Source organism: Rana temporaria, chromosome 8 (assembly GCF_905171775.1).
Source record: "Rana temporaria chromosome 8, aRanTem1.1, whole genome shotgun sequence".
NCBI lineage: Eukaryota > Metazoa > Chordata > Amphibia > Anura > Ranidae > Rana > Rana temporaria.
In genome coordinates this window covers 17,018,233-17,045,626 of record NC_053496.1, presented here as the reverse complement: position 1 = coordinate 17,045,626, position 27,394 = coordinate 17,018,233, and the positions used below count along the sequence as shown (strand labels likewise).

At 44.9% G+C, this 27,394-nt stretch overlaps 1 protein-coding gene across 1 annotated transcript in view; it reads left to right on the top strand.

Moving 5' to 3' along the window:
* Window positions 1-551: 551 nt before the first annotated feature.
* The window catches only part of CPXM2 (carboxypeptidase X, M14 family member 2), a 185,152-nt gene continuing 158,309 nt past the window's right edge, over window positions 552-27,394 (top strand). The window contains exons 1-2 of the mRNA XM_040361343.1: window positions 552-961; window positions 9,485-9,848. Of these exons, the coding sequence (XP_040217277.1) occupies window positions 9,527-9,848 (322 nt within the window). The 5' untranslated portion in view covers window positions 552-961; window positions 9,485-9,526. The remainder of the gene's footprint in view (window positions 962-9,484; window positions 9,849-27,394) is intronic.

Below are 27,394 nucleotides of genomic sequence, written 5' to 3'. Positions count from 1 at the left end.
GTGAATCTGGCCCTATAACTTTTGCGCAAACCAATCAATATTTTTTTTTTTTTTTTTACCAAAAATATGTAGAAGAATACGTATCGGCCTAAACAGAGGAATTTTTTTTTTTTATATATATATTTTTGGGGGGATATTTATTATAGCAAAAAGGAAAAAATATTGCATTTTTTTTTCAAAATTGTCGCTCTATTTTTGTTTATAGCGCAAAAAATAAAAACCGCAGAGGTGATCGAATACCACCAAAAGAAAGCTCTATTTGTGGGAAAAAAAGGACGGTAGTTTTGTTTGGGAGCCACGTCGCACGACCGCGCAATTGTCAGTTAAAGTGACGCAGTGCCGAATCGCAAAAAGTACCCAGCCAAATAGTCCGGGGCATAAGTGGTTAAACAACCCGTGTACCATGCATATCTTCCCTTCCAAATATTCATTTTAATGTCACCAATCTGTTGGGTTTTATTGATGTGAGTGGCATTCCATTCATAGACCCCCCTCTCTCACACATTTATATAAGTCGTCCTCATTCTTTGAACTTTTTTTCTCATTTCCTTATCAGGGATTGCAGAATGCGGTCAATCATCTGAGCCTCTCCCAGGCTGTGACACACAAGGAGCTGCCTCCTTCCCCTTAGTCTCACCCTGGCTGTCTTACCTCCATACAGCAGTCTACTGAGCTGTATTCAGGATCTGGACAGCCCAGCGCATACAGCAGAGAACTTTTCTCTGTAAGACTTTCCCACTGGAGATATTTTTCTTATCCTTCCAGGATTATCGGTTCTAGGTTTTTGGGTTAAACTAACGGGAACGAGAGGAGAACGTTAAACTGGAGAGTCCTCTGGAAGATGCAGATCTTAGAAAGAGGGGGCAAACCTCGTTTTTTTCTGTCTTCTGGAGAGGAACCCACCCGCGTCGCGTTCCGTCTAAGTCACCTCCAGTTGTGAAGTTACCGTAAGTCTCTGCAGGTAAGAAGTGCGAAATTCTCAAATTCTTTGCTAAAAAAAAAAAAAATGTTGAGTTGCCTTAAACATACCTGTCACTCACTTTCCTAAGAAAGTTCAAACATGTAATATCTTGAACTTTAAAAGTAAGGTTTAAAGGAAAGCGTAGATTCCAGCTGTCCTTGAAGTTTGAAAATTGATCCGTGGAAATTTACGTCAAAACTAACCAAATTGGCAATAACATATTTTGTAAATGCTAGAATTGGTCTTTGCTATTTTTTTTTCCCGCTCAGTCAATAACTTTCTTGGTGACTTTCTCATGGAAGATGGTCCCCCATCGTCTCCGAAGAAGTTTTAGCATCAACTGCGGATATATAATTCCTTTTTATAGGTTTTTCATGCTATTCTTTTATTTTTATTTTTTTGTGAGTATATAATATCTATTTTTATTTGATTCTTTGTACTTTCTTATTTTTGGAGCACATTAAAAATGTAAAAATATATATATATATACCTGCTTAACCACTTAAAACCCAGACCATTATGCAGGTTAAGGACCTTGCCCCTTTTTTGCGATTCGGCACTCCGTCGCTTTAACTGACAATTGCGCGGTCGTGCGACGTGGCTCCCAAACAAAATTGGCGTCCTTTTTTTCCCACAAATAGAGCTTTTTTTTTGGTGGTATTTGATCACCCCTGCGGTTTAATTTTTTTGCGCTATAAACAAAAATAGAGTGACAATTTTGAAAAAAAAGCAATATTTTTTACTTTTTGCTATAATAAATATCCCCAAAAATATATAAAAAAAACATTTTTTTCCTCAGTTTAGGCCGATAGATATTCTTTTACCTATTTTTGGTAAAAAAAAAAACGCAATAAGCATTTATCGATTGGTTTGCGCAAAAATTGTAGTGTTTACAAAATAGGGGATAGTTTTATTGCATTTTTATTAATCTTTTTTTTTTTTTACTAGTAATGGCGGCGATCAGCGATTTTTTTCATGACTGCGACATTATGGCGGATACTTCTGACAATTTTGACACATTTTTGGGACCATTGTCATTTTCACATCAAAAAGTGCTATACAAATTCACTGTTTATTGTGAAAATTACAATTTCAGTTTAGGAGTTAACCACTAGGGGGTGCTGTAGGGGATAAGTGTGACCTCATCTGTGTTTCTAACTGTAGGGGGGCGGGGCTGGACATGTGACGTCAGTGATCGTCTTTCCCTATATCAGGGAACAGACGATCACTGACACTGCCACAATGAAAGCGGTGGTTCACCCTTAGAGGGCACTTTTCCCCCTTAGATTCCTGCTCGTTTTGTCTAGGGGAATCGGCTATTTGTTTTAAAATATGAGCTGTACTTACCGTTTACGAGATGCATCCTCTCCGTCGCTTCCGGGTATGGGCTTCGGGAATGGGCGTTCCTTCTTGATTGACAGTCTTCCGAGAGGCTTCCGACGGTCGCATCCATCGCGTCACGATTTTCCGAAAGAAGCCGAACGTCGGTGCGCAGGCGCAGTATAGAGCCGCACCGACGTTCGGCTTCTTTCGGCTACGAGTGACACGATGGATGCGACCGTCGGAAGCCTCTCGGAAGACTGTCAATCAAGAAGGAACGCCCGCTCCCGAAGACCCATACCCGGAAGCGACGGAGAAGATGCATCTCGAAAACGGGTAAGTACGGATCATATTTTAATACAAATAGCTGATTCCCCTAGACAAAACGAGCAGGAATCTAAGGGAAAAAAATAAAAATAAATAAGAAATGGTTGAACTCCCGCTTGAAGAACGGGGAAGGTGTGTTTACGCACACCTCTCCTCGTTCTTCAGCTCCTGTGACCGATCGCGGGACACCGGTGGCGATCGGGTCCGCGTGTTCCCGCCGTCACGGAGCTTCGAACCAGGTCGCGAGCGCGCCGCCGCCAGACCCCGCGGCTGGAATTAAAGAGACACGTACAGGTATGTGATTGTGCCCAGCTGTGCCATTCTGCCGACGTATATCGGCATGAAGGGGTCCTGAAGTGGTTAAAAAATAGAGCATAATCTGATCTGTAGCAATGTAGTACAGAGCAGCTATTCTCAACTGGGGTTCTGTGGAACCCTAAACTTCCTCCAGAGGGTTTTAGGAGTTCCATGAGCTGTAGCTGATTAAGGCTGGTTATACATGATACAACGTTCCTATTCAATTTCTTTTAGATTTACCTTCAACTAGACATGTGCACGCTGAAATTTTTCTTTTAGGAAAATAAATTGATTTAGTTACTCCCGAAATTTGTTTTTATTTTATTTTGTTTTGTTAAAAAATGCAGTCGTCCAAAAATCCGAATGAATTAAGGTTGAATCTGTCAATTGAAGGCTTATGGTGTCTGTCGAATGTTCTAAGACAGGGGTGCCCAACCAGTGGGCCGGAGGCCACATGTGGCCCTGCGGAGCCCTCTGACTTGGCCCGCGACCTCCTGCTCTGGGATGGAATAAAATAGAATAGAATACTGTTATTAAAGGGGTTGTAAAGGAATTTTTTTTCCCAAAATAGCTTCCTTTACCTTAGTGCAGTCCTCCTTCACTTACCTCATCCTTTCATTTTGCTTTTAAATGTCCTTATTTCTTCTGAGAAATCATCACTTCCTGTTCTTCTGTCTGTAACTCCACACAGTAATGCAAGGCTTTCTCCCTGGTGTGGAGTGTCGTGCTCGCCCCCTCTCTTGGACTACAGGAGAGTCAGGACGCCCACTAACACACAGCTTCTTTCTCTATCTGCAACTTGAAGAGCGTCCTGACTCTCCGGTAGTCCAAGGGAGGGGGCGAGCACGACACTCCACACCAGGGAGAAAGCCTCGCATTACTGTGGTGAGTTACAGACAGAAGAACAGGAAGTGAGGATTTCTCAGAAGAAATAAGGACATTTAAAAGCAAAATTGAAGGATGAGATAAGTGAAGGAGGACTGCACTAAGGTAAAGGAAGCTATTTAGGAAAACAAATGTTACCTTTACAACCCCTTGAGAGTGAATCTGTCAATTGAAGGATAAGGGTGTGTCGAATGTTCTAAGACAGGGGTGCCCAACCAGTGGCCCCGCGGAGCCCTCTGATGTGGCCTGCGACCTCCTGCTTTGGGATGGAATAAAATAGAATACTGTTATTAAAGGTAAGTTTATTACTAAAATCACAGGGCCGGATTCAGAAAAGAGATACGCCTGTGTATCTCCTGATACGCCGTCGTATCTCTGAGTCCGGCCGTCGTATCTATGCGCCTGATTCATAGAATCAGGTTACACATAGATATGCCTAAGATCCGACAGGTTTAAGTGACTTACACCGTCGAATCTTAGGCCGCAATCTCACGCTGGCCGCTAGGTGGCGCTTCCGTTTGTATACGCAAGGAATATGCAAATGAGGAGTTACGCCGATTCAGAAACGAACGACCGCCCGGCGCTTTTTTTTTGCGTCGTTTGCGTTCGGCTTTTTCCGGCGTATAGTTACCCCTGCTATATGAGGGGTATGTGCGGCGTATCCTATGTTAAGTATGGCCGTCGTTCCCGCACCGAGTTTTGAATTTTTTTACGTCGTTTGCATAAGTCGTTCGCGAATACGGATGGACGTAATTTACGTTCACGTCGAAACCAATGACGTCCTAGCGACGTCATTTAGAGTAATGCACGCTGGGAAATTTAACGGACGGCGCATGCGCCGTTCGTTCGGCGCGGGGCCGCGCCTGATTTAAATTTTACACGCCCCCTACCTGCGGAATTTGAATTCCGCCGGGGGATTTACGATACGCCGCCACAAGTTTACAGGCAAGTGCTTTCTGAATAAAGCACTTGCCTCAAAAACTTGCGGCGGCGTAACGTAAATGAGATAGGTTACGCGGATCTAAAGATCCGCTCACCTATCTGAATCTGGCCCACAGTGTATATAGGGTCATATCTGTTCTGCAGTGGTCACTGGGCTGCTTTCAAACTGATCCAAGACAAGTGCACCTGTGGGCTACCTCCACTAAGCCATAGACTTCTATTACCTGCGAGTTTGGTGTCCTAAAAGTAGAGTGGGCTCTATAGAGCCGAGTGGGCTGCCATCAACCAGCTCCGCTCATTGTGGCCAGCAACCGGTTACCAAGTCGCTTAATTGGCCCTTGCTCTTCAAAAGGTTGGGCACCCCTGTTCTAAGAAGATTAGACGAAGCAGCTAAACTGTACGACGCTGCGATCGTACATTTCCGGTCTAATGCTCCGCCCACAAGCTATAGTAGAATTCTAATGTTGTATGACACTAGAAATAATTATATTTATTAATTATTATTACTAGTCAACCTACATTAAAATTCTTCTATTGAAGAATTTGTTGAATCTTCATGTCAAATCTTTTCTCTCTGTGTCGAATAATCTCGGACTAATAGAGTTAAGGTTAGGCACATTCGACCACAGATTCGATAGACACAGATTGCTATTGTCACCGTCATGTCGAATCTTCTATCTATATCAAACTGTTGTCGCAACAAAATGAAAATAAATAATTTTTTATGTCGGATCTTTCAGATTTTGGATTCGTTTCGTTATCGTTTGTTAAAATAAACGCGAAAATCCCCGAAATTCAGATGAAAACGAATGCACATGTCTACCTTCAACTATGTAGGGCCTACCTGATTGCATACAAATTGAAAGTGTTTAGGTTTGACCTCATATTATATGGTTTTGGTAAATCTAAAGGAAATTGCATTGTTTCCACCTGGCAGAGACCATAGTGGTCTGTAAAAGGGTGGCATTCTGACCACCATCATAAGGAGAGCATTCTTCCCACAGGCCACTGACTATCAATGAATTGGTGTAAACAAGGTAGTTTTTTGGGGGGATTTTTATGGGTGCCGGCAAAAAATAGTAAATTCAATACTCCAAAGATATAAAAATAACAGAAGTTTTATTACTACAGACAAGACATAGTTAAAAATATTATTGGCAACAGATTTTGTGCATAGGTACAGTTAAACATCTAGGCCCGGATTCACATACATTGACGCATATTTATGCCGGCGTAGCGCATCTAATATACGCTACGCCGACGTAGCGCAGAGAGGCAAGCACCGAATTCTCAAAGCACTTGCCTCCCAAACTGCGCTGGGTTCCTTCGGCGTAAGCCGTCGTAGGTGGAAGTGGGCGTGAGCCATGCTAATGAGGCGTGACCCCATGCAAATGATGGGCCGAGTGCCATACAAGTACTTAAAACGAATGGCGCATGCGCCGTCCCGTGGACGTATCCCAGTGCGCATGCTCAGAATCACGTCGGAACTACTCCCTAAGATACGACGGATCACTTCCTACGACGTGAACGTAACCTACACCCAGCCCTATCCACGTACTACGTAAACAACGTAAAATACGACGGCTTGTGTTCCCTTTGCATGGATGCTGCTGAGTTACACCTCCTTTATGGGGCATAACTTTGCGCCAGACGTATGACTTTACGCGACCTGCGTCGGACGGACATTCGTGAATCAGCGTATCTCCCTCATTTGCATATGTGAATAGAAAATCAATGGGAGCGTCACATGCGTCCAGCGTAAATATGCGCCCACGATGCGCCGGCGTAGACAAGTTACGTCGGTCGGATGGAGCCTATTTTCAGGCGTATCTAGTCTTGTGGGCACGGCGCATAGATACGACGTCGCATATTTACACTTACGCGGCGTATCTCGAGATACGTCGGCGCAAGTGCTTTGTGAATCCGGGCCCTAGAGTTCAAAACAGATGGAAAGATTTCACTCAACAATAGCATTGGAGTGATTGTCCCGACATGTTTCGCCACTGGGGGCTTCCTCAGGAGATGTTTATAGAGACACTCAGATGTAAACTGCGTGGAACAGAGCAGAGTTAAAACACCATTATAAGAAGGGCATTCTTCCTACTGGCCACTGCTATAAGGAGCATTTTTCCCACTGACTATGAATGAATTGGTTTTAGCAGGGGTTCCTTGAGGCCTGAAAGTAATTTTAAGCGTTCCTCTGGGGTAAAAAGATTGGAAAGGCTGGTATAGCGTGTGACAAGATTTGCTACAAAAATGCCCCTAAATAATATTTTCGATAATATTACCAAGCACGGTCCATTGCTTCTCAACTCTACAATTGTGTATTTTATTTCTGTTTCTTGTCCATACCTCACGATAACGTATTGCAAATGGTCCCTTTATATTGTAATATGGCTAAAATATATACTGGACCAATGTCTAATCCTTAAAGAGTCAAGCCTCGTACACACGATCAGTTTTCCCGACGGGAAAACTGTGAGGAGAGCTTTTGGCCGGGAATCTCAGCCGCGTGTATGCTGCTCGCAGTTTTTCCGACGCTGGATAAAAAAAGAGAACCAGTGTGTAGGGGAAAGACTGAACCGAGCAGGTTCTCGGCTTTCCCCTCGGGATTACAGACAGGAACTTTTCCCATCGGAAATCCCATACGTGTGTACGAGGCATAAGTCTACTGCAAGCTAATATTTTATATTTTGGGTAGGTGATGGTATTTATTAGACATGTGTACACTGAAATATTTTGTTTCGTAATTTCGTTTTCGTCCGAAAAATAAATTTATTTTGTTACTCCCGAAATTCGTTTTTATTTATTTTGTTTTTCGTTAAAAAAATGCATTCCTCCGAAAATCCAAATTAAGGTCGAATCTGTCATTGAAGGCTTATGGTGTCTGTCGAATGTTCTAAGAAGAAGAAGAAGAAGAAGAAGAAGAAGAAGAAGAAGAAGAAGAAGAAGAAGAAGAAAAAAAAAAAAAAAAAAGAAGATTCGACAGAATCTTTAAAAAAAAAAAAAATGTTGACTCTTCATGTCTCTCTATGTCAAATCTTTTCTCTCTATAATGTCGACTCTTCTTCATGTCTCTATAATGTCGAATCTTTTCTCTCTATGTCAAATCTTTTCTCTTTATGTAGAAAAATATTGGACTAATAGAGTTAAGTTTAGGCAATTAAGGTTGAATATGTCATTGAAGGCTTATGGTGTCTGTCGAATGTTCTAAAAAAAAAAAAAAAAAAAAGATTCGACAGAATCTTTAATAATAATAATAATAATAATAATAATAATAAAAAAAAAATTGGCTCTTCGTGTCTCTCTATGGCCCCATACACACGATAGAATCCATCCGCTGAAAAATCCCAGCAAATGGGTTTCTGCGGATAGATCCTATGGTGTGTACACGCCAGCGGATCTGTTTCCGCGGAGAAATCTCCTCTGGGATGGATTCCAGCAGATCGGATATTTGCTGACATGCACAACAAATCCATCTGCTGGAATCCATTCCAACGGATGGATCCGCTCGTCTGTACAGACTCACCGGATCCATTCGTCCAAAGGGATTCCCCGCACGCGTCGTAATGATTTGACGCATGCGTGGAATTCCTTATATGACAGCGTTGCGCCCGTCGCCGCGTCATAATCGCGGCGACGGCGCGACACGTCATCGACAGAGGATTTCCGCGCGGATTTCAATGCGATGGTGTGTACACTCCATCGCATAGAAATCTGCGGAAATCTTTGAGAGGATTTATCCGTGGAAACGGTCCGCTGGACCGTATCCGCGGATAAATCCTCTCGTGTGTATGGGGCCTAAGTCGAATCTTCATGTCTCTCTATGTCGAATCTTCATATCTCTCTATGTCGAATCTTTTTTCTCTATGTCGAATCTTTTCTCTCTGTCAACTCTTCTTCATGTCTCTATAATGTCGAATCTTTTCTCTCTATGTCGAATCTTTTCACTCTGTCGAATCTTTTCTCTCTATGTCGAATCTTTTCACTCTGTCGAATCTTTTCTCTCTATGTCGACTCTTCTTCATGTCTCTATAATGTCGAATCTTTTCTATTTATGTAGAATAATATTGGACTAATAGAGTTAAGATTAAGCACATTCGACCGCAACGAAAACGAAAATAAAGCATTTGTTTATATCAGACCTTTCGGTTTTCGTTTTCTGTGCTTTCGTTATCGTTTGTTAAAACGATAACGAAAATACCTGAAATTCGGACGAAAACGAATGCACATTGTCTAGTATTCATTATTTGCCACAGTGAAAAATTACTGCCCTTGCATTCTTGCATTGACCTACCAGCAAACGGGGGGTTGGGGGGGCACACTCCCTCTAGTGGATTCTTAAAAATTATTTATATTGAAAATGCAATAGTAGTAGTGAGAATTTATAGTAATTTTGGTGGGGGATCGCATCAGGAGTGGGGTTAGAAACCCCATGAGGGAGCTGCAAGAAGTGAAGATATCATTCAGGCCATTGCTGTCAACCCAAAGTGGAAATTTTGCACCATATTTCAGTTTTTCAGGGGTAAACTGTTTAAATTGTACTGGATTTACTCTTTCTACAAGAAATACTGGATAAAGCTGCAGAAATAATGCCATCAGAGGTACCTGGGCCATTACTGGAGTGGATGAGCTCATCTGTAGTCCTTAGGAACTTTGTTTGCTCCAGGCTGTAATGTGTTATGAAATATCTTTTTCTTCATTTTTCTTTTCTGAACTTGACACATTTACCTTTTCCCTCCTTCTTTACAGCTGCAGCTATATTTCTTGGAAGACCCTCCCAGACAACCAGCCATGGCACACACACATGTCTTCCTGGGGATTTGGGGGTTTCTGCTTGTCCATGGGTCCCTTGCAAGACCCCCAGATGAAAATGACTACTATCAGCAGGAAATTGTATCCAGGGACCATTACTACTCTTACCCGGACCCTCTGGAGATACAGACACCCCTGGAGCCAGAAGGAGAGGAGGAGGAGGTGGCCCCAGAGCCCATAGAGGAGGTGATCCATCAGAGCCAAGACACGCGGGAGGAGAACTACCCACTGCCCAAGAAAGAGATCAGCAAACATAAAAAGATTACCAAGAAGGTAGAAAAATCCCACTCACAGAAGCCAGGCAAGTTTCTTTACAAGGTTCTATAATAAGATAGGAGACAAACTTAAGCAGGCCATACACGGTCGAATTTCGAACAAATTTTCTTTTCAAAATCAGAAAGTTCGTTTTTCTTGTGATCCGATGATGCCACCATTGATTTTCGAAATTTGGCCGACCAATTTTTAATGTTGCCAGGAATATTTGTTTCTCTCCGGGAATATTCTTTTCTCTCCGGGAATATTCTTTTCTCTCCGGGAAAATTCTTTTCTCTCCGGGAATATTCTTTTCTCTCCGGAAATATTCTTTTCTCTCCGGGAATTTTCTTTTCTTGCACATGCACATTTTTTTTTCTATTACATATCTCGCACGATTCTCCCATCATTGGGCCGGATTCAAGAAGCAATTGCGCCTGTGTAACCATAGGTTGCGCAGCGCAATTGCTTACTTGCCCCGGCGTAACGAGTGCTCCTTATTTAGGAACCTCGTTACGCCGACTGCAGCCTAAGATCTGCGCGGCATAAGGCTCTTATGCCCGCATATCTTAGGCTGCATTCTTGCGGTGGACGCTAGGTGGCGTTCACGTTGTGCTCAGTGTATAGTATGCAAATTGCATACTAACACCGATTCACAACGTTGCGCGAGCCCTGCGTACGCAATTTACGTCGTTTACGTACGGCGGTTTTCGCGCAAGGCTGCCCCTGCTATTAGCAGGGGCAGCCCATGTTACGTATACCCGTCGTTCCCGCGTCGCGAAATTTGAATTTTACGTCGTTTGCGTAAGTGAATCGTGAATGGCGCTGGACGCCATTCACGTTCACTTTGAAGCAAATGACGTCCTTGCGACGTCATTTGCAGCAATGCACGTCGGGAAAGTTTCCCGACGGAGCATGCGCTCTACGCTCGGCGCGGGAATGCGCCTAATTTAAATGATTCCCGCCCCCTACGGGATCATTTAAATTGCATTTTGCCGGCGCGCCCGCGCAATTCACGGAGCTATTGCTCCGTGAATCAAGGGCAGCGGAGCAAATTTGCGGAGGCGCAGGGCAAAAACGTTGCCCTGCGCCTCCGTAAATAATGCGAAAATCTCTTTGAATCCGGCCCATTGATCAGAAAATCGTTTGTTTTTCAAAAAATTTCCAACATGTCGGATTTCTCAAATTTGTTTGCCGCACGAAAATCGGCTGTTGCTGCAGCCCACTAATGGTGCGAAATTCGTACGAAAATTCTTTGATACGATTTTCGAAAGAAAATTCTTTCGAAATTCGAACCGTGTATGGCCGCCTTTAATTAGAAAAGTTTGACAGATTTATTTACAGGAAAAAAACTGGTGGGAAGAATGAAAATTGACATTACTTTTAGTAACCACTAAAAAAGCTGATATTGTTTTCAATACCTGGCCTTGAAATGATAGGTGGAGTGGATCCTGATAGGTTGGTGTAGTCAATAATACCTTTCTTACACACGATCGGAAATTCCGACAAGAAAAGTTTGATGTGCGCTTTTGGTCGGAAATTCCAACCGTGTGTAGGCTCCATCAGACATTTTCTGTCGGAATTTCCGCCAACAAAAATTTGAGAGCTTGTTCTCAATTTTTCCGACAAGAAAAGTTCTTGTCGGAAATTCCGAATGTCTGTATGCAATTGTGACGCACAAAAAAACACGCATGCTCTAAATCAATCCTACGCATGCTCGGAATCATTGAACTTAATTTTTCTTGGCTCGTTGTAGTGTTGTACGTCACCGCGTTCTTGGCGGTTGGGTTTGTTGTTGGAATTTCCGATCGTGTGTACGCAGCTTTACAGTTTCTTGACAGTTTCTGAAAAAAAGCCCTGTGACAAAATCATAAAGTCTTCTTGTACACCTTGGGGTTGGTTTTCTAAAGGCAAATATGCTGTTCACTTTTCAGGGGAACTTTCCCTTAGCTTAGTGAATGTGATGAAATTTCACTTGGCAAAGAATACTCAATCGCATACAAGGACCCAGGGCCGTCTTTAATATGGTTTGGGCCCTGGGCAAACATTTTTTTTGGGCCCCCCTCCAGCTTATTTTGGGCCTGGCTGGTTCACATGCATGTTTTGGCGGTCCTCATTTGTGCAGGTACAGCAGCCCATTGATTTGAATGGGCTGCCATGCCTTTGTTTCCTGCAGAAAAAAGGTGCATTCAGCATTTTAAAAATACAGTTGCCTTGAAATCCATTCTGCTTTTGCACCATGCTACTTACCTGCAGTTCTTGCACACACAAACGCACTGTATTTTTAAAAGCGTGACCTAAACATCTAAAAATGCAGCAAGTTTGACAGTGCGGGAACTGCAGATAAGTCACAGCAGAATGGACAGACAGTGCTGTATTTCAGTGCTTGATGAGCATAGGCGTGCCGTGTGCGCAGCCTATTACATGAGGCATGCGCTTTTATTTGCAGGAAACGCAGGCATGGCGGCCCATTCAAATGAATGGGCTGCTGTGCCTGCGCAAATGAGGGCCGCCAAAACACATACATGTGAACCAGCCAGACCCAAAATAAGCCCATCAAGCAGTTAAATACAGACAGTAATGTCATGTACTCTGAGGCCTTACTCAGCCTGGACTGCAGGTCTGGTCTGTGATTTAAAGAGTTCCTCTATTTTACACATGGCATGGCATGGGGTCCCATGGTGCTAAAGCAGAATGGACAGACGGTGCTGTGACCCCATGCCATGCCATGTGTAAAATAGAGGAACTTTTTAAAACACTGACCAGACCTGCAGTGAATCATCAAATATTATAAAGACTTTGGGCACACTCTACAGAAAACTTCAATTTACAATATAGATTAGCAAACAGTGACATACCTTGAGGAGCATGACATGAAGAAGTCAGCCTCAGGAAGAGCAAACTGGGGATGTTATAAAATCACATTCTAATTCACTTTTATATACAAGCAGCACCCAGTGGCAGGAAGGGAGAAGTGCGCGTCTAAAGGGAAGCCAGGGGTGCTGTACATTTTAAAACACTGGGAAGGGAAGCAGTACTGTCACTGGCTGTGTGCCGCTGATGATTTTCAGCCTGATTTGTGGGCAGCACAGGGGCTTAACGGGAGACAGGGCCGACATCAGGAATTATGGGGCCACTTACACAGCTTCAGGCATGGGCCCCCTGGAGCAGAGAACCGGGATGGGGGGTGCTGCCGCCTGAAATTGAGAAGCAGGGGGGGGGGGGGGCTGCCGCAAATTTAGAAGCGGGGGGCCCTTTACAAAAAAAGAAATAAAGAAAGAAATAAAGAAAAATATATATAAAAAAGGGGTGTAGCCATCCTGGGCCATGGGGACCTCTGGGCCCTTTAATAAAAAGAAAAAAATAAATAAAAAATATATATAAAAAATATATTTTAAAAAGGGGGTTGCCATCTGGGGCCCAGGGGACCTCTGGGCCCTTTTAATATTTTTTTTTTAATAAAAATAAATTACAAAAAAAAGGGGGTTGCCATCCGGGACCTCTGGGCCCTTTAATAAAAAATATATATAAAGAAACATTTATAAAAAAAAAGAGGGGTTGCCAACCAGGGCCCTGGGGACCTCTGGGCCCTTAAAAAAAATAAAATAAAAACAATATATAAACAAAAATAAAAAAAAATAAACATTTATAAAAAAGATAAAGGGTGTTTGCCACATGGGGACCTCTGAGCCCTTTAATAAAAAATAAATATATATATATATATATATATATATATATATATATATATATATATATATATATATATATAAAGAAATAAAATATATAAAAAAATGTTGTTTATAAAAAAAAAAGGGGGTTGCCATCCGGGGCCCTGGGGACCTCTGGGTCCTATAATAATAATAATAAACATTTATATATATATATATATATATATATATATATATATATATATATATATATATAAATAAAAAGATTTTTTTTTTTATAAAAAAAGGGGGGTTGTCATCCGGGGCCCTGGGGAACTATGGGCCCCTGGGGACCCCCAGACCTCTAAAAAAAAATTGTCCCTTTAATAAAAAATAAAATAAAAATATATTAAAAAATTGTCCCTTTAATAAAAATATATAATCTTTTTTTTTTTTATTTAAAAAAAAATAAAAAAAGGGGGGGGTTGCCATCTGGGGCCCTTGGGTCCTCCGGGCCCCTGGGGGCCTCCGGACCCCTAAAAAAAAAAAAAAAATTTTTTTTTTTTTTCAAAGGGGGTTGCTTTGGGCCCCCAACAGTGACAGGGCCCAGGGCACCTGCCCCATTTGCCCTGCGGTAAAGACGGCCCTGCAGCCATCACAAATTTTGGGGCCCCTTCCACAGCTTTAGGCAGGCGACAATTTTTTTACTTTTAGCTATAATAAATATCCCCAAAAAATATAAATATAAAAAAAATGTTTTCCTCGGTTTAGGCCGATACGTATTCTTCTACATATTTTTGGTAAAAAATCGCAATAAGCATTTATTAATCGGTTTGCGCAAAAGTTATTGAGCTAGATTCAGGTAGACTTTACGTCGGCGTATCTATTGATACGCTGCGTAAGTTAGAAGATGCGCCGTCGTATCTATGCGTGCTATTCATGGAGCTAGATACGCCTGAATTTCAGCTTCCTCCGACCGACGTAAGTGTTAGTACGCCGTCGTATCTAGGGTGCATATTTACGCACCCTATGGGGGCCATATGGTGACCATAAGGCATTGACACTGGATGAACTTTTGCATCTTCTCTGAGCCTAGGTCACATATGGCATACACAAGGCTGAATCTGGCCGACCAGGCTATGTCATGGCACCCTGCCAGTTTTTTAGTCTGCGCCAGCTTCGGTGCTTACCCCTTGCTTTTGCCTCTCACGGTCACTGTAAACACAGAAGCCTGTGTGAATACAGCGCATCCCTGAACTCTGCCCCCCATATTCCCCTCTCGCTGTCATTGTAAACACAGAAGCCTGTGTGTATACAGAGCACCCCTGAACTCTGTACTCTGTATACAGCACACCCCTGAACTCTGGACTCTGTACGTATCGCAACACCAGAACTCTGCGCTCTGTATACAGGGCACCCTGGAACTCTGTATACAGAGCACCCCTGAACTTTGTACTTTGTATACAGAGCACACCTGAACTCTGTACTCTGTATACAGAGCACCCCCGAACTCTGTACTCTGTATACAGAGTACCCCTGAACTCTGCTCCCCTGCTTTCCCCTCTGTCTGTCATTGTAAACACAGAAGCCTGTGTGTATACAGCGTACCCCTGAACACTGTACTCTGTATAGTATACAGAGCACCCCTGAACTCTGCTCCCCCGCTTTCCCCTCTCGCTGTCACTGTAAACACAGAAGCCTGTGTATATACAGCGCACCCCTGTACTCTGCACTCTGTACGTAGCGCACCCCTGAACTCTGTACTCTGTATACAGAGCACACCTGAACGCTGTACTCTGTATAGTATACAGAGCACCCCTGAATTCTTCTCCCCTGTTTTCCCCTCTCACTGTCACTGTTAACACAGAAGCCTGTGTGTATACAGCGCACCCCTGAACTCTGCACTCTGTACATAGCACACCCCTGAACTCTGCACTCTGTATACAGAGCACACCCCTGAACTCTGCACTCTGTATACAGAGCACCCCTGAACTCTGCACCCTGTATACAGCGCACCTCTGAACTCTGCACTCTGTACATAGCGTACCCCTGAACTCTGTACTCTGTATAGTATACAAAGCACACCTGAACTCTTCTCCTTTGCTTTCACCTCTTGCTGTCACTGTAAACACAGAAGCCTGTGTGTATACAGCACACCCCTGAACACTGTACTCTGTATACAGTGCACCCCTGAATTCTGCTCCCCTGCTTTCCCCTCTCACTGTCACTGTTGACACAGAAGCCTGTGTGTATACAGCGCACCCCTGAACTCTGCACATAGCGCACCCCTGAACTCTGCACTCTCTATACCGAGCACCCCTGAACTCTGCACTCTGTATACAGTGCACCTCTGAACTCTGCACTCTGTATACAACGCACCCCTGAACTCTGCTCTCTGTACGTAGCACACTCCTAAACTCAGTATGTAGCATAATCCTGAACTCTGCACTCTGTACATAACACACTCCTGAACCCTGCACTTTGTACATAGCGCACTCCTAGCACACAACTGGCCTTTTGAGGGCAACCATACTGCTGATGCGGCCCACGATTACATTTATTTTGCATAGGCTCTGTCTGTGGCATGTTGTAGAAAAATAAATGAAAGTTAGGACGCTTGCCATTGAGAACCAATTAGTTTCTGACTTTTTTTTCAAACTTTTTACATTGTGGCTTTTATTTGAGGGATGCGATGCATATGTTTGCTGTTTGTAATAAACTGTCTGTGTTGCAGACAATTCTTTTTTGGCGGGTTCCCACTTTTGCGTGTTTACTGTCTTACATTGACGGCCCCGATGTCAGCATCTCGGGGGTGGTATTGGTTTGTTCTTTGGTCTTTGCGATGCTTTCTTTTGACATTGACCCCAAAAAGTACAGAGCCGTAGTCGGAGCATCACTTGGAGGAAAGGGGAAAAAAAAAAAATCCTGGGCAAATAAAACGTATTTCTCACCTCTTTCATCTCCAATGCGCTTTAAAATATAAATTAGACAAATTTTAGCAATATGTAGCCTTCGCTGAAATCTGTGATGTATTAAAGCTGTCAGGTTCATGCCAAAGAGGCATCTGGAGCGCACTTAAGAGAAACTGTCTTAATGGTTTGCCAAGTGGGGCCCCCGGGAGCCAGATGGTAAGCACACATCTATTTATGAGGCTTGGCTCTGGCTGCTCTGTAGTCGATGCGTTTCGTGGAAACATAATCTTTGAGCGGGGACCACTGCAGGTCCTGTGCCATGCCTGTGTTATGTGACCGTCGTACAGTAATTGATTTTACAGGGCTGTTTGCTTAAAGCGAAAGGTATCTTTCTATAGTAAACTCCAGACAAAGCCTTGGAAATAATAAGTACCGTATTTATCGGCGTATACCGCGCACTTTTTTTTTTACAGGGCAAAATCGTGGGTGCACGATATACGCCGCTACCCGCTTTCCCGCGCCGAGTTTGAATACTGCGCCGGCATATACCAAGCGCAGCACACTCGTGTATAGTCGGGCAGTCTCGGCTCCTCTTGCGCTGACGTCCTGGACGTCCAGGATGTGAGCGCGAGAGTAGCCGAGCCTGCCCGACTATACACGAGTGTACTGCGCTCGGTATATGCCGGCGCAATATTCAAACTCGGCGCGGGAAAGCGGGAAACGAGCGGGGAGGACGCCGCAGAAGGACGCCGCACCCGACGAAGAGGACACCCGAAGCCGCAGACGGACGCCGGACCCGACGGGGCCGCCGATGAACGCCGCGCAAGACACCAAAACTGTAAGTACAAAAATCTTTTTTCCACAGGAATTTCGGGGGCAACTTTAGGGGTGCGCACTATACGCGGGAGCGCGCTATACCCCAATAAATACGGTAATTTAATAACTTAACCCTCGGACCATATTGCTGGTCAATGACCGGGCCCCTTTTTGCGATTCGGCACTGCGTCGCTTTAACTGACAATTGCGCGGTCGTGCGACGTGGCTCCCAAACAAAATTGGCATCCTTTTTTCCCCACAGATAGAGCTTTCTTTTGGTGGTATTTGATCACCTCTGCGGTTTTTATTTTTTGCGCTATAAACAAAAATAGAGCGACAATTTTGAAAAATAAATGAATATTTTTAACTTTTTGCTGTAATAAATATCCCCAAAAATATATAAAAAAAACATTTTTTTTTCCTCAGTTTAGGTTGATACGTATTCTTCTACATATTTTTTTTTTTTTAAATCGCAATAAGCGTTTGATTGGTTTGCGTAAAAGTTATAGGGCTAGATTCAAGTAGCCCGCCGTAAGTTTGTGCGGGCGTAGCGTATGTTATTTACTCTACGCCGCAGCAACTTACACGGGCAAGTGCAGTATTCACAAAGCACTTGCTCCGTAAGTTGCAGCGGCGTAGCGTAAATGGGGCCGGCGTAGGCGCGCCTAATTCAAATGAGTTTGAGGGGTGCGTGTTTTATGTAAATGGGTGGTGACCCGACGTGATTGACGTTTTTCCCGAACGGCGCATGCGCCGTCCGTGGAATTTCCCAGTGTGCATTGCTCCAAAGTACGCCGCAAGGACGTCATTGGTTTCGACGTGAACGTAAATTACGTCCAGCCCTATTCGCGAACGACTTACGCAAACGACGTAAAAAATTCTAAATTCGACGCGGTAACGATGTCCATACTTAACATTGCGTACGCCTCATAATAGCAGGAGCAACCTGATGCCGAAAAAGCCTAACGTAAACGACGTAAAAAAATAGTGCCGGGCGTACGTAAATTTGTGAATCGGCGTATCTAGGTCATTTGCATATTCTACGCCGAAAACGACGGAAGCGCCACCTAGCGGCCAGCGTAAATATGCACCCTAAGATAGGACGGTGTAAGAGACTTACGCCAGTCGGATCTTAGGCTAATGTCGGCGTATCTTGCCGACATTTTTTCTGAATACAGAAAAAAGATACGCCGGCGCAGCTTTGAATTTACGCGGCGTATCTATAGATACGCCGGCCTAAATCAATGCTGAATCTAGCCCAGAGCGTTTACAAAATAGGGGATAGTTTTATGGCATTTTTATTAATATTTTTTTTTACAAGTAATGGCGGCGATCAGCGATTTTAATCGGTACTGCGACATTATGGCGGACACTTCGGACACTTTTGACACATTTTTAGGACCATTGGCATTTTTATAGCGATCATTGCTATAAAAATGCATTGATTACTATACAAATGTCACTGGCAGGGAAGGAGTTAACACTAGGGGGTGCGGAAGGGGTTAATTATGTTCCCTGGGTGTGTTCTAACTGAAGGGGGGGTGGGACTGACTTGGGGAAATGACTGATCGCTGTTTATACATTGTATGAACAGACGATCCGTCATTTCTCCCCCTGACAGGACCGGGAGCTGTGTGTTTTACACACACAGCTCCCGGTTCTCGCTCTATAACGAGCGATCGCGGGTGCCCGGCGGTGATCACCTCAGGCGGCGTGCGCGCCTCTATTGGCTGAAACGCGAGATGACGTATAGCTACGTGATCTCGCACAGCCGAGCCGACCTGCCGCCGTATAACTGCGGTGGCTGGTCGGCAAGTAGTTAATTAGGTTGTCCATGACCAGGGCTTTTTTTCAGCAGGAACGTGGGGGAATGCAGTTCCGGCACCTTCAGAACTGAATATATATAATAGCAAAGGGGTGCTGGGGTGTGCTGGAGGGTCAACTGATGCTGGCAACTGGGGAATCTATTGTTGCTGTAGGGGATGTGTTTTCATGAAGAATCGGGGTCTATTGTTGCTGGGGAGGTCTTCTGTTGCTCATGGGGGATTTATTGTTGCTGGAGTAGGGCTGATGTTGCAGGTGGTTAAAAGTAGCTGGGAGGGATCTACTGTTGAGGGAGGGGTCTAATGTTGCTGGCTGCTGGAGGGTCTATTGATACTTACTACATGGGAATCTATTGTTGCTGAAGGGGATCTATTTTTGCAGGGTAGGTCTATTGTTGCTGGTGGGGGATGTAATGTAGCTGGGTGGGTCTTATGTTGCAGGGGGTCAATCATTGCTGAGAGGGATCTACTGTTGAGGGCTGCTGGAGGGTCTATTGATGCTGGCTGTTTGGAGTCCATTGTTACCTGGGGCAGATCTATTGTTGCTGGGTTGTCCATTGTTGCTGAATCTATTTTTCTGCCTTTCCTGTTATTATTAACAAATTCCATACCGAATACTTGGCACCACAAAATTATACTTGATTCTGTATTCTGTAAAAGGGGTTGTACTGGGAGGTGGGTAAGGGGTGGAACCAAGGGACGGTGCTCGGAGGTGGGTATGGGCGGACTTCGGAAGGGAGGAGTTCCTGCACCTATTTTCTGGGGAAAAAAAGACCTGTCCGTGACAACGCTGGGGAGGTTTAATCTCACTTCCTGTCCCTGTGACAACAGGACAAGAAATAGGGAGAGTGGTTGTCACTGGGAAATAAAGACAGACAGGATTAACCACTTCAGCCCTGGAGGATTTGTCTGCCCAATGACCGGGCCACTTTTTGAGATTTTTTTTTCTCTCAGTTTAGGCCGATATGTACATATTTTTGTCAAAAAAATAGCATTAAGCGTATATTGATTGGTTTGCGAAAAAGTTTTAGCACCCCAGCAAACTTCCCCCCTACCGCCACCTGCTGTCCTTAACCTGGATGCGGGCGATAAGAGCAGTGGTCGGAGCTGATGCGGCCATCTTCAAGCCCTCACGTGGCGGGCTCAGGGAAAGCTGCGCGCAAGACCCATTCCCCGGCTTAGTTGGGGTAGGCGGTACACTTTGGTGGGGGTGGTTCAGCCACGCCCTGTGACCTTTGACCTCTGGGAACCCGCCTTCTGACCTTTGACCTCTGGGGGAGGCCCCTGTTCCAATTCCTGAGTCCTAGCCTTATTCTTCAATGGGAAACCCTAACCCTTACCCCTAACTTTCCCCGACTTGTTCATTCCCTGACGTGTTCATTCCCCGACTTAGTTGGGGTAGGCGGTACACTTTGGTGGGGGTGGCTCAGACACGCCCCGTGACCTTTGACCTCTGGGAACCCGCCTGCTGACCTTTGACCTCTGGGGGAGGTCCCTGTTCCAATTCCTGAGCCCTAGCCTTATTCTTCAATGGGAAACCCTAACCTAGAGCAGATTCTGTCCAATAGGATTGCCTGACGTTTCGGTTTCACACCTGCTTCCTGATTGGCCAGGAGGAGGATCAGTGTTGCAACAGCGAATATTCATACACACATGTGTGGGCTCTTGTTGCATCCTCTGTGACCCAAGCCCATCCTATTTTGAAGCCTGTTAGAGCCTCTGGCTATGATCAGGTGTTTAAAAGAGGAGAAGCTCAGGCTGGACTTCTCCTTTAAAGCTCATTTAGGGATAACTAAATACTTGAATGACCATAGCGTGCGCTGTATAGAGACCAGACAATGACTACAGCCTCTGACTGAGACCTTGCTGAGAACCTGCTTAGATGGCATAAACAGGAGTGCGGTTGTATAACCTATTTTAGAGGAAAGGTTCTGTATGTCTGCTACGATGGTTCCCAGTTAGCTTTACCGTGTTTCCCTGAAAATAAGACCTACCCCGAAAATAAGACCTAGAGTTATTTTCTAGGAAGAATGCAATATAAGCCCTATCCCCGAAAATAAGCCCTAGTTTAAAATGCTTGTAAAATCCTATAATCCACTCTATTACAGTAGTAGATAATGTAACACGTGTGTTGTTTTTGTAAAGTAATTGCGGGATAGAGTTCTCCGGCGAGTCACAGAAGTGCAGAGCGGCGTTATAACGAAGGTTTTTGGCACAATTATATTACAGAAACACACATTGTACATTATATAATACTGTAATAGAGTGGATTATAGGATTTTACAAGCATTTTAACTCAGTTCACACTGGGGATTCCTGACAGGCAGGGAGAGAGAGGGAGAGAGAAGACGGCACATTACATGGTAAGACCTACCCCGAAAATAAGCCCTACTGTGTCTTTTGTTGCCAAAATTAATATACAACCCGGGCTTATTTTCGGGGAAACACGGTAGTAGACCAGTTGCAATTGCTTGGTTCATGGAGTTTCACTTTGATCGATTGTACAGTCTGCTCCTTATAATGCATCTTCCTGTTATCACCCCTGGACAGGGGAGGGCTGGCAGCCTTAGGCCTGGGGGGCAAGTCCAGTCTTTGAACCGCTGAATCAGCTCACCATCCATGGCCCATCTGGTTTTTCAATGCAGCCTCACCAGTGCAGCCAACTCCAGTGCTCCTGGTCATGGGGTCAAGTTGCAGCCAGCGCCCAGCCCTGCATCACAACTCCCTGGCACGCCCTGCCTCTGCCCGCTTCCAAGAATCCAGTCCCAGGGAGTTGTAGTTTCCTCTGTTTTCCAGGACTACAACTCCTGGAATGCAACAGCTAGTGGTCGGCTCGACTTCCAAGACCAGAATAAAAAATAAAATGGTAGCGGGCATTTTGAACATAAGTTAGGGCGGCCCAGGAGGCAATTGCCGCCCAGCCCTCCCTGCCCCTGGAATTGCCCCGATGCTCCTGTGCAGGGCCATCTTTAATATTGATTGGACTCTGAGCAAACATTTTCTTGGGCCCTCCCGAATCCACTTATCAACTATTTTCTGTCAGTGCGTGCTCAAGGGGCACCTCATTTTGGCCCCACAACAATTACTGGGCCCAGGGCAGCTTCCCCTTTTGCCCTGCATTAAAGACAGCCCTGCTCCTGTGTATACAGAAGTCAGCAGTCCAATTCTTGTAAATTAGACGCTCTCTGCGCTCTTTTCCCCGTCTTGTCTCATGGCGAGTAGTTAGGCTGCAGCAGCTTCAATTGTTTACTGGAGCTAAAAATAAATTTTGTTGGGCAGACTGAACTCATGACATTTGAATTTGCAGTAAAGATTCTGTTTTTGTTGGTCTTCCTCCTGGACTGTTGGCTCAAAGTAAACTTATCACAATTTCAGAGACGCCAAACTGAGCATATGAAAAGATAGCTAGATTCGGGTAGGGCGGCGCATCTTTCAGGCGGCGTAGCATATCGTAATAACGATACGCCGCCGTAAGTCAGAGAGGCAAGTTACGACGGCGTATGCGCTGTCCGTGTACATATCCCAGTGTGCATTGCTCCAAAGTACGCCGCAAGGACGTATTGGTTTCGACGTGAACGTAAATTACGTCCAGCCCCATTCACAGACGACTTAAGCAAACGGCGTAAACATTTTAAATTTCGACACGGGAATGACAGCCATACCGTATATCGGCATGCAGCAGTCCGCAAGTGGTTAAAGTGACGCAGTGCCGTATTGCAAAAAAAATGGCCTGTTTAGGAAGTGGGTAAATCCTTCCGGTCTTTAGCCTAGGTTCACACTGCTGCGAATTCAAAATCGATTTTACCGCGATTTTGCGGCCGCGATTTTGCCGCGATTTCGGCCGCAATTTAATGTAAATCGCGGCCCAAAATCGCAAAAAGTAGTACAGGAACTACTTTTTGAAATCGCAGATGCGGTGTCGCACTGATTAGGACAGTGCCATTGCCGACAATTGCCGGCAAATGCCGCCGATTTGAGATGCGATTTGACATGTCAAATCGCATCTCAAATCGTTCCAAATCGTACCCAGTGTGAACCAGGGCTTAAAGTGGAGGTCCGGTGTTTAAAAAAAATGATTAAGAGTCAGCAGCTACAAACACTGTAGCTGCTGACTTTTAATAAGGACACTTACCTGTCCAGGGTGCCCACGATGTCGGCAGCAATCGCTCGGGTCTTGGCTGCCCCGCCGCCATCCTAGGTGAGGGAATCAGGAAGAGAAGTGTAACGGAATGGCCCATGATACCCAGAGACTTTTGAAGGATGCAGGGTACTCCTGTGCCAGCTTCACTAATGATTCTTGGGTCTAGGGTCATCCTATGTCCAATAGGGGCATAGGATGACTGAGAAATGATATCATGAATTACATGAGATGGGACAATAATGATAATTCATGTATTGCAGGATATCTTGAAATATTACAAGTGGTTTATTCTGACCCCAACAGGTCAATAGGACAGTATTCATTCATGTGGGGACACATAGACTGTTAAGGTGCTAATTAAGTCTACCTGGCTGTAATGATAAAAGTCTTGAGGCAGACTTAATTAGCACAATAGACAATAGAATGTATTGTCTATTGTGCTAATTAAGTCTGCCTCAAGAACCTTTCATTGTGTATGCTAATGACACTGTATTGTGTGGAAGTTCTATTGATGATAGATACAGTGGCCCAGATTCAAGTAGAATCGCGCAATATTTGCGTGGGCAAAGAGCAAATTTTTTTCTCTGCGCCCACGCAAATATTGCGCTTTGCCCGCGATTCACGGAGCAGTTGCTCCGTAAATTGCACGGGCAATATGCTAAGCAGCCGGGCACAAGGCTGCCTAATGTAAATGATCCCGCCGGGGGCGGGAATCATTTAAATTAGGCGCGCTCCCGCGCCGAGCGAAGAGCGCATGCTCCGTCGGGAAACTTTCCCGACGTGCATTGCGGCAAATGACGTCGCAAGGACGTCATTTGCTTGTAAGTGAACGTGAATGGCGTCCAGCGCCATTCACGGTTCACTTACGTAAACGACGTGAAATTTGAACGTCGCGAGCGGGAGGCGCAGCTATACTTTAGCATTGGTTGCGCCTGCTATTAGCAGGAGCAACCTTATGCTAAAGGCGCCGTACGGAAACTCCGTACCTTGCGTACGCAGGGCCCACGCAACTTTTGTGAATCGGTGGTAGTATGCAATTTGCATACTACACGCCGATCACAAAGGCCGCGCCCCCTAGCGGCCAACGCAAGAATGCAGCCTGGGATGTGAAGGCATAAGGAGGCTTATGTTTGTCACATCCTAGGCTGCATTCAGTGTAACGAGGTTCCTGAATCAGGAGCACTCGTTACACCGGAGCAAGTAAGCACTTGCGCCGCGCAACTATGGTTGCGCGGGCGCAAGTGCTTCTTGAATCTGGGCCAGAATGTGTTTGCAGTCTGAAAGGTCAGATGTCTGACCTTTCCGGTGTAGTGGATTAGCATGTCAATTATGTTTACTAAAGGAATGTGTTTTATGTGGCAGGTGAGAATAACTTATCGCAGAGTCAGAACGTCTGGGGAATGATTAGTAATTAGCTCATCTGAATGTCATTATCTAACGGAATGTGTATTGAGCACCCATTGTGTCATGTTGTGGGTGGAGTTGAGTCATTGTCCATATTTGGCTTCTAACTGTATAAAAACCTGAGAGTTTACCATTTAAGGGCCAGATTCTTAGAGGAGATACGACGGCGTATCTCCAGATACGCCGTCGTATCTCTGCGTCCGGCCGGTCGTATCTATGCGCCTGATTCATAGATATCTGTTAGATCCGACAGGCGTAAGTCTCTTACGCCGTCGCATAGTAACTGCATTTTTATGCTGGCCGCTAGGGGCGTGTACGCTGATTTACGCATTGAAATATGTAAATCAGCTAGATACGCGAATTCCTGAATGTACGCCCGGCCGACGCAGTAAAGTTACGCCGTTTAAGTTAGGCTTTTCCCGGTGTATAGTTAGCCCTGCTATATGGTGGTGTAAGTGCGGCGTAACAATGTTAAGTATGGCCTTCATTCCCGCGTCGAAATTTTAAAAAGTTACGTTGTTTGCGTAAGTCGTCCGTGAATGGGGCTGGACGTCATTTACGTTCACGTCGAAACCAATGACGTCCTTGCGGCGTACTTTGGAGCAATGCACACTGGGAAATTCCACGGACGGCGCATGCGCCGTTCCGGAGAAACGTCAATCACGTCTGGTCACAGAAGATTTACATAAAACACGCCCCCCTGATCCAAATTTGAATAAAGAGGGCTTACGCCGGCCGATTTACGCTACGCCGCCGCAACTTAGGCCCCATACTCACGAGCAAACATGTCTGCTGAAACTGGCCCGCAGGCCAGTTTCAGCAGACATGTTTGGTCGTGTGTGGGCGCGAGCGGGCCGAATTCCAGCAAACATTTGCCCGCCGGGCCTTTTCCCAGCAGACAAATATTCCTGGACTTGTTTTAAAACAGTCCGCTGGAATTCTGCCCGCTCGGACATGTACGGTCGTCAGTACAGACCTACCGTACATGTCCAGGCGCCCGCCGTCCCTCGCATGCGTCGAATGACTTCGACGCATGCGTGGAAGCATTTTAAAGGCGGGCCGCCCACGTCGCCGCGTCATTGTCGCGGCGACACCGCGTCATCGACGCGGCGACACCGCGGACACGCCCCGCGTATTGTTTACGCGCGGACTTCTGTACGATGGTGTGTACAACCATCGTACAGAAGCCCTCTGGCAGACATGTATGGTGGAAACGGTCCGACGGACCGCTTTCACCATACATGTTTGGTCGTGAGTACCCGGCCTTACGGAGCAAGTGCTTTGAGAATACAGCACTTGCCCGTCTAAGTTGCGGAGGCGTAACGTAAATCAGATACGTTACGCCCGCACAAAGTTACGCGATCGTATGAGAATCTGGCCCAAAGAATTCATTCTGTTTGGAACCAGGGAACAGAGCTGTGTGTCTCGTTATTCTGGGGGAAAATCCATATGGATCGTGTCTGCTGGATTGTGGAGTGTCGGATAAGCTGTCTTGGGTTGGTGGAATGGAATATCGTAAACCGTGTTAACCCCTGACCGTTACAAGAAGCATTGCGGCTTCACTTCCCGGTTCCCTACTGCGCAATCGCGAGTGGCGCGGCGCTATGTGAATGGGCGGATGTCTCCTGGGACACACACAAGGTCCCAGAAGACACAGCTCCCCATTTCTCGGGAGGCAGTGCGAGGAGGAGAAGAAAGAAGACCACCGCGGACCAGGAAGTGGCAGATTAGGACGATCTGCCTAGTAACAGCCACTTGTGGTAAGTATAAAAAAAAAATTAAAACATTTTTTCAATTTTTTTATGTAGCCTTTTTGGCTATTTTTTTCTTTTCTTAGGGTGGACCTCCGCTTTAAGTGGTTAAGTGTAAAAAAGTGTAAAAATGATTGTTTCAGTCAGTTATTCAATAAAAAATATACCCCCACTCTCTTTTGATTTTCCAGACCAATAACTCACACGTTCGGAATTCTGTTAGTGTACATTTTGTGAGTTTTTAGAAAATCCTACGAATGGGTGCAATGTGGTTCTGAACATTTGCAATCATAAACCCATGAAAAGGGCAATGTCATGCAAATTTTCTTCATTTACTAATATAAAAGCCTTTCAGTTGGAGGACTTTGTCGATTACAGGATGTGTATCTGCGGCAGAATGAATCTCATAGAATTGAGGAGAAAATTATAGGACGCATTTTTTTCCCCCCAATAATTAAACCCTTATCTGTCTGAAAAAAAAGATGCATAATATGCTAGAATGAATGGACTTCAAAAAGTAAAACTTCTAACTTGCAGGACTGACAGATCCAAAAAAAAAAAAAAATGCTCTGTAGATTTATATGGGTGAATGCGCACTGTAAGGTAACGCTCAATTCCAACTTCCGACTACAAAAAATCCCCAGCAGTAAAAAAAATTATAAAAATTAGCGCTTGGTTGCTGCTAGTAACTAATGCCGCGTACACACGATCATTTTTCGGCTTGAAAAAAAACTTCGTTTTTCAGCATGTCCAAAAACAAAGTTTTTCCAACTTCATCATTAAAAACGACGTTGCCCACACACCATCGTTTAAAAAAAAATGATGAACAAAGCGCGGTGACGTACAACACGTACGACTGCACTCTAAAGGGGAAGTTCTATTTGCCTTTTGGCTGTTTTAGCTGATTCCATGTTAGTAAAAGACGATTTGCGCTTTTTTGTCTGTGGAGACTGGGATATGTACACGGACGGCGCATGCGCCAATCACGTCAGGTCAACACACATTAACATAAAACATGCCCCCCCCCCCTTACACATTTGAATTTCGCGTGCTTACGCCGGCCCCATTTACGCTGCGCCGCCGCAACTTACGGAGCAAGTG